At 41.3% G+C, this 8,716-nt stretch overlaps 1 protein-coding gene across 2 annotated transcripts in view; it reads left to right on the top strand.

The window, feature by feature from the left end:
* The first annotated feature begins 2,717 nt into the window (after positions 1–2,717).
* Positions 2,718–8,716, top strand: part of LOC106590582 (aristaless-related homeobox protein) — a 47,479-nt gene continuing 41,480 nt past the window's right edge. For both annotated transcript variants that reach the window (XM_045710983.1, XM_014181695.2), the window contains exons 1-3: positions 2,718–3,048; positions 3,510–4,080; positions 6,304–6,349. In XM_045710983.1, the coding sequence (XP_045566939.1) occupies positions 2,862–3,048; positions 3,510–4,080; positions 6,304–6,349 (804 nt within the window). In that variant the 5' untranslated portion in view covers positions 2,718–2,861. The remainder of the gene's footprint in view (positions 3,049–3,509; positions 4,081–6,303; positions 6,350–8,716) is intronic.

Genomic DNA, 8,716 nt, shown 5'->3' with positions numbered 1-8,716 from the left:
TTTGAGACAGGGTTAAAAACATTACGTTTAGACACTCATTCTGAATGATTAGGTAAGGGTTAAGGTTTGAGACAGGGTTAAAAACATTTAAGTTTATACACTCATTCAGCATGGTTAAGGAAGGTAAGGGTTCCAGTTTGGGACAGGGTTAAAAACATTAAGTTTGGGCACTCATTCTGAATGGTTAGGTAATGGTTAAAGTTTGGGACAGGGTTAAAACAAGGATTGAACACGTAACCTTCTGACCCAGAGACATGTGATTACGCCCATCTGCCATCCCTGTTCACTGCATTCTGGCAAAGACAAATCCTACTTGATGGTAATAGCGCTCATTTCCCGACTTCCGCAGGACATGGATTGATGTCAAATGTCAACGTTAATCTTGATCGATCACCCTGGCGCCCAAATACAGAGAAACATTCATTTTATTTTCACAAAAAATCCATACCGTTCGTGGAAATCCATGACCGAGAGCTCAAACTATAACCTATCACTTTTAAAACGTTGTAAAACATTTCTAAAGACATGTTTTATTGTTATTTTTCATGTTCTGCTGAGTCTTAGTAACTGGGCAGCTATACAAAGGGAGAGAAGCAGCATCAGAAAAAAAGTGTAAATTGCAGCTTGTTGAAGTTTTGGGATTGAATTCTGAAAATGATATTTTTAACAGTGATGGGCTCGCTAGGCGAAGGATGGGGTCACACTATTCGCAGCGGGTTAAATAGACTTTCATTTAAAATTACATTCTCGAGCCATCTGCCCCTGTCTGGAGCGAGCCTGCACGGCGTCCCGGCTCCCCTCACGCCTTCTCATCATCGCCACCTTCACTTTTTAAATCAATCATCCGGCGCACGGACCATCTGATCGCCTCTGCAATTGCCAGAGAGAGGCCAGGCAATTAGTGTTCCGTGTTCGCCTGTTGCGGTGTGTGTGTGTGTGTGTGTGTGTGTGTGTGTGTGTGTGTGTGTGTGTGTGTGTGTGTGTGTGTGTGTGTGTGTGTGTGTGTGTGTGTGTGTGTGTGTGTGTGTGTGTGGCGCGAGAGAGATGGAAGGTGACAAGGCTTACAGAAGTGTTTGAAAGCGTTTTTGGTAATCAATAGCAATCAAATTATCAAATTGTTATGATAATTCTGGTAGTAATTGCAGGGATCGTTTGGTCCTATTTACAGCTAATCTAAGGCAATTATTAGTTGAAAGGAAGAGTGTAGTCCTATAAAAGCACATACTGTAAAAAGCCTTATTCTATTACAGAACATCTATAGTTTGACATTTGTCCCGTGTTTTTTAATTTTTTTTTAATTTGTCATGGGAATAAACAACATCAAACTCTTAGTTTACATTCATCCTTATATGCAGGATAAAATGTGTCCCTATTATTGGGAATAAGATTACATACACCTAGGTCATTTTCCTCTTCTCTAATTATTAGAGATTGATCCGACGACTTGATGGAGTTTAAGTAGTATAAGATGAGGGTACTGAAGTTTACAGAGGTATGGAAAAAGGCTCACTGAAGTTTACAGAGGTATGGAAAAAGGCTCACTGAAGTTTACAGAGGTATAGAAAAAGGCTCACTGAAGTTTACAGAGGTATAGAAAAGGCTCACTGAAGTTTACAGAGGTATGGAAAAAGGCTCACTGAAGTTTACAGAGGTATGGAAAAAGGCTCACTGAAGTTTACAGAGGTATGGAAAAAGGCTCACTGAAGTTTACAGAGGTATGGAAAAGGCTCACTGAAGTTTACAGAGGTATGGAAAAAGGCTCACTGAAGTTTACAGAGGTATAGAAAAGGCTCACTGAAGTTTACAGAGGTATGGAAAAAGGCTCACTGAAGTTTACAGAGGTATGGAAAAAGGCTCACTGAAGTTTACAGAGGTATGGAAAAAGGCTCACTGAAGTTTACAGAGGTATGGAAAAAGGCTCACTGAAGTTTACAGAGGTATGGAAAAGGCTCACTGAAGTTTACAGAGGTATGGAAAAAGGCTCACTGAAGTTTACAGAGGTATAGAAAAAGGCTCACTGAAGTTTACAGAGGTATAGAAAAAGGCTCACTGAAGTTTACAGAGGTATGGAAAAGGCTCACTGAAGTTTACAGAGGTATGGAAAAAGGCTCACTGAAGTTTACAGAGGTATGGAAAAGGCTCACTGAAGTTTACAGAGGTATGGAAAAGGCTTACAGTTAACTATGGACTAGAATTGACATTGCCAAACGGGTTCCACTTAACTGAAGGGCTGAATTGTGATACATGATTATTTAACTCAACAAGATAATATATATTTCAAAAGAAGATATGTATTATTAGGCATATTATTATGACTGTTGTTATTAATATTACGATTGTTATGACTATTGTTATGAATATTATTATGAATATTATTATTATGATCATTATTATCAGCCTATCATTAATCGTAGTTAAACCGTATAGGCCACACCTGCATAGACTACTATCCTTCTGAAATCCAAAAGGAAAATCAAAATTGAGTTCAGTCCATGGGAGCAGGGTTTCATCGCGAGCTTAGTTTTTTTCCCCCGTTTCTCCAAAATTACCTTAATAATATAGGAAAATATATGAAGCTGCTCTTTCCCCTACACATGAACCAATCAGGGACGCTATAACACACGTCAATGTGAGCAAGCACAAAGCGGAGCTTGAGAGCCAGCCAACGGTGTCTTTAATTAAAGGTTGGGTAGGGAGAGAGAGAGGGAGAGAGAGAGAGAGAGGAACGATCTCGGAGCGACAGACAGACAGAAGAAAAGAGAGAGCGAGAGAGGTTGAGTGAGTGAGTGAGTGAGTGAATGAGTAAGTGAGAAACACATTTAGGATACTTCCAAATAAGCGTAACACTAAACGGATGAAAAATGACTAGTCAATTGGAAGAAGATATCCACGACCGGGGAGACAGGAAGAGTAAACCGCCCACCCTGCTCTCCTCCTACTGCATCGACAGTATTCTGGGCCGACGGAGCCCCTGTAAAGTCAGGCTGATAGGGGCGCAAAGTTTGACAGCTCTACCCAGGAGACAGGACGACGACAAGCAGACGGAAGGTAAGACAACCACCGCTAAACGTTCATGAAAACATGCATGACTTTCCATCTGCGGAAAGGTTTGCTACATGTTCCGGGAAAACGTTTTCGGTGTTGAATATAGGCAATACGGTGTGTGTCTATAACATGTAAATAAACCGTCAACAGCATTGGGCTGACTGCAGAGTGGAGGTAAAAGTTAGCAAATAATTGTCCATCAGAACCGAAAGGGTTGTGTGACTGTGTTGAAAATGGGATATTTGTCACTTTTAAGCACTTTTTCAGAGACCAAAAGTAAACTTTATCGTCGCTACGCTATACATACTCTAATGTGCATGAAACTGTGGACAGAAATAATACATGATCAAGTCTATTCGAACATTATCAATGATGCCTTGTGCGAAGCTTTACGTTGAACTATGCGCAGGCTTGTTGACACATGTCGCTTCAACCTATCCGTACTTCTGTCCCCCTCCCCATAGGCTCAACTAAAGACAACCTGTCCCCAGACATTCACCTTCCACCAAAGCTGCGCCGACTCTACGGACCAGGCGGGAAGTATCTGGACCACGGACGGGTTTTAGTTCACGACCTCGATGAGAAATTGGATAGGGAAAGGCTTCTGGTGGACCAAGCCTGCGAGAGTCTCAAAATCAACCAGGCTCCACAGGTGAGCATCAGCCGGAGCAAGTCATACCGGGAGAACGCGTCCCTAAGCCGGGGAGAGGGAGGTCAGAGCCCCACTGGTGTGCCGGAGGATGGACCCGGGCTGAGACTAGGGCTGATGAAGTTCGAGGACGCGGGGAAAGAAGAGGAGAGCTGTGGGGACGCGATGGGTCTCTCCCCGAAGGACGAGGAGAGGGAGAGCATCCACGCCGGGGATGGAGACGTGAGGGACGGCGAGGACAACGTGTGTCTGTCGGCAGGCAGTGACTCGGACGAAGGGATGCTAAAACGCAAGCAAAGAAGATACAGGACTACATTCACCAGCTATCAGCTGGAGGAACTGGAGAAGGCTTTCCGGAAGACACACTACCCCGACGTCTTCACCAGGTACAGTCACAGTCCAATAGCTGTTTTGTGTTTTTGCCTACTGCGTTGCCATTGTCAAGACAAACGTGTAGGAGTGGGCAAGAGAACTGTCACACAGGCTACAGCACAAACTCAAAAACATTTATTCAACGTACATACAACAATGTAACCTAACCGAGTCTCATAACATTTCGTTAAATACACGATTTGGATAGACGTTTCTATTTCATCTTACAATTTATCGTGAGGCTACATCAATTGTATGCTACATAAACGACCAGCAAGTAGCAGTAGGCTGTTATAACAATGATAATAATAGTAATAACGGAATAATTACAGTTGGTAAAAAAATAACGTTGTTTTATCTTTACAGGGCCTGAGATACAAATACCAGAGGCAAACATTTATCTCCAGAAATTGTGAAAGAATTTCACAAAGCTGGTGTATATAAATTTTTTTACATATTTGCACGAATTGAGTGTGAGATTGGGTTGGACATGAGATCAATTCATGCATAGGCCTGGCCTGCAAGTTGTAATTTCTGATGCATATTTTCATCTAGATATGTCTGGGGTAACATTAAAACCCTTTATCATCATACCATTTATGTTATTATTATTATTATTATATTTTGGTTTGTTTGTAGAAAACAGTAAATTGTTTATCCACTGGTAATGTAATTCAGCCCGTCTATAATTTGACACAGGCGCATTGACAGGTATACGGTCTAACCGAAACCGGGCCTTACATAAGGCCCAAAGTGGGAACACCAAACCGTTTTGTCACAGTTACCTCTTCTCTTTGTTATCGGCGATATGGATATTATTCTCGAAGGGAAAATAAACTGGTTACAGCTCGATTTACCGTGTTTAATCATGTTCTATTCAACGCTAATTACGTTTCTGGGCATATCCAAGCTCAATGGTATCACACACACACACACACACACACACACACACACACACACACACACACACACACACACACACACACACACACACACACACACACACACACACACACACACACACACACACACACACACACACACACACACACACACACACACACACACGGTGATGCGCACCTCAACTCCGTTGTTCCCCTCCATTAGCTGGTGCAGGCTACGCATCTGGACGGAAAATACATTCAATTCGACAGCAGTATACACAAATCCACCTGTTACTGACTTTCACGCAAAGGCAAATCAGTTTTGTGAATGAAGCTTTATGAAGAACTGTGAGTCACTGCTAAGGCTGGTCTACATGAATTTTTGGTGTACATAAATGAGTTGGTGCTATTTATTTTTTGATGCAATTAAATGTACAGAGGTGAATTTCAAATATAAGTATTTTTTCAGCCAAACATGAAAGCCTAATATTGTTCTATAAAACAAATATATTTAGCTAACCCTTGTGTTTTCAGGACCCCATGAACATGTAGCTTTGAATATTTAGATTTGAGATGACATTTCTCCTATTATAATTGTATACTATTACAGAATGTAATATTACTCTGCAGTTGTGAATTTACAACAGGATTCAGAATGTCAGACACAATTAATTCCCATCCATATATACACACACATATATATATATATATATATATATATATATATATATATATATGTGTGTGTGTGTGTGTGTGTGTGTGTGTGTGTGTGTGTGTGTGTGTGTGTGTGTGTGTGTGTCAGACAGGCAGGTGGATTCTGTTAGCTAATCGCGTTCAGCAAGGTAAATCATCTATAGGACACATTTAAGATGGTGAATAGAACATATGACGTTTTAAACAATGGAGTAATCGATTTGAAAAAGATGATTTAACACTGGCATCATGAAGCAAATAATACATAGGCTATTGTTGATCAATGTTTTTGTATCTATTTGCGTTCAGTCTTTTTATTACGGCGAAATTGTGGTAATCAATGTGTGTAGCCTATAGAGTTCAGCCAGGCACTCGATGGCTTTGTAATAGTTTGGATAGCATTATTTCCACTGACTCTAAAGAAAAACCGTTGTGTAAGGGAGCTATTAAGGCGAAGAAAAGACAGATTACAATAAAATCAACCCGACAGTTTCTCTCAAACCTTCGCAGGGAAAACAGCACAAAGGACCTTCATTTCGCTGTGGGTTTTCCATGTCTGAAAAATAACTATGTTCTTGTATTGTTACCAGTGAGGCTAGGACAGAAGAAAAACAGCCTAGCTCTCGGTCACAAAAGGTAACCTATTTCCTGCCTTTTCAGAGAGGAGCTTGCGATGCGGCTGGATCTGACCGAGGCGCGCGTGCAAGTAAGTGGCCTTTTAACGTTTTATTGCTGCAATTATGGCTGTCTGTCGCTTTCAACTAAAACGCCTTAACACTTATACATTTCAAATGGGTAATTGAAATATATAGGCTACCAAATTAGAAACGAATATAAAGGCCACTACCACTTATAATAAGATGTCATGAAATAATACCCAATTTATTATTAGGCTATTCTAGTTTATGTTATAATAATTAAAATAAAACATCCAATGCATATTTATACAATGTAGGCCAATAGAATAATTTCAAAGCATATTCAGATTTACACACCTTCTTAGGCTATGTAATAAAAATTTTACAAAGTCTATAATAATTTTTATTTCCAATATGCTTACAGTATTATTTATATATTTTTGTTGACATGATGCATACACCAAAGTATGCTACAATTCAGATTTTTTTTTTTATTTATTTAATCTTTATTTAACTAGGCAAGTCAGTTAAGAACAAATTCTTATTTTCAATGACGGCCTAGGAACAGTGGGTTAACTGCCTTGTTCAGGGACAGAACTACAGATTTTTACATTGTCAGCTCTTGCAACAAGTCCAACGCTCCAACGCTCTAACCACTAGGCTACCTGCTGCCCCACCTTACCAGACAGTAGCCGGAGAAAAGTCTTTATGAGAGTCTTAGTGATATATTAACCTAAAATGTGTTAAATGACCCCAATCGCTGCGTAGCGAAGCTCCTTCCTGTTATTGGAAGTTATTACATGCGCCAAGGGACGTTTTAACGGCAATTAAGCGGAAACGGACGATTTATAAAAGCGCACTTAGCGTGAGAGCAAACATGGGCTATTCTCAGGGAGAAAATGGTGTTTGAATTCCCATTGCCGGAATGAGATAGGGGAGAGGGAGAGTGACAGAGAGTCAGAGAGAGACTATTTGCACATCAGTTCAACACTGTATATAGACATAATATGACATTTGAAATGTCTTTATTCCTTTGGAACTTTTGTGAGTGTAATGTTAACTGTTCATATTTTATTGTTTATTTAACTTTTGTTTTTTTATCTATTTCACTTGCTTTGCCTATAAAGAACCTTAAATTGAATTGAGAGCGAGAGAGAGAGATGGAGAAAAACAGAGAGAGAGAAAGAGAGAGAGAGAGATGGAGAGAGACAGAGAGAGAGAAAGAGAGAGAGAGTGAGAGAGAGCGAGAGAGAGAGAGAGAGAGAGATGGAGAGAGACAGAGAAGGGCAGAAGGGTGGCTGGGATAATGCTATTTGATTTCCCATTTTGTGATTGCAATAGAGACGCATTGAACCGATGCTTTGCACTTGGAGCCAATGAGAAGAGAGACCATTAAAGGTGTTTGTTCCCCCCCCCCTCTTTTCTCTCTCCCCCTCCTATCCCATCTCTCCATTGAGAGCGTGGCTTGCATATCTTAGCCCGGGGCTCATAACCAAAGAGACAGTTCAAACACGGCGATGCTCCGTCTGGGGTTATAGCCGGTATAAAACAACAGATGTCCCCTCGCAGAACTGTAGGTGAACAAGGCACTTAACGGGCGCATCGGGAGGTGATAAAAACTAATAAATTCCCGAGGGGCCATGTAATGCTAAACACTTTCAACGGGAATGACGTGTGTGCTTGTGTGGTGAGTGAGTGAGTGAGTGAGTGAGTGTGTGTGCAGGGCTAATATCGTTCACTTTCTCTTACTGTTGACATTTGTAGACCTCCTGTCTCAAACTAGGAAAGGGGGGAGGGCGTGGGAAAGTTAAATATTCTTTGGAAATGACTTGTTCCACATTTTGAAGAATTTAATTTAAAGCGCATTAGTCTAATTGCTATTGGACTCTGTTCAGCCGTTATTCTCCCCATCTTTTGTGAACACAATTCTTAATTACCGTGTGCCACACCGATCTCAGTCTCTCAGTTAGACTGCAGGGGGAACTGATTTTAATTAGTTAACTTTAAACTAACTGGCCGAGAGGGTGCGCGGGTTTTAGTGCACGTGTAATTACCGCTGACTTTCAGCCCGTCTGTCACCTCATCAACTGGTAGATGGGATCTTCCGTTGGTTGACACAGGAAGTTGCGACGGATCAGGCTCAACGTGTCAGAGGGTTTCCCTGGATTCCAAACAACCTTATGTCACCACGTACACTACATGGCCAAACTATGTGGACACGTGCTCATCTAACATCTCATTCCGAAATCATGGGCATTAATAGGGAGTTGATCTCGCCTTTGCTGCTATAACAGCCTCCACTCTTCTGGGAAGGCTTTCCTCTAGATGTTGGAACATTGCTGCTGGGACTTTCTTCATTTCAGCCACAAGAGCATGAGTGAGGTCAGGCACTGATGCTGGGTGATTAGGCCAGGGCTCTGGGCTCTGTGCAGGCC

Source organism: Salmo salar, chromosome ssa29 (genome assembly GCF_905237065.1).
Source record: "Salmo salar chromosome ssa29, Ssal_v3.1, whole genome shotgun sequence".
Classification (NCBI taxonomy): Eukaryota; Metazoa; Chordata; class Actinopteri; order Salmoniformes; family Salmonidae; genus Salmo; species Salmo salar.
Note: the sequence above shows the minus strand (reverse complement) of the source record. Positions and strands in the feature narration are given on the sequence as shown.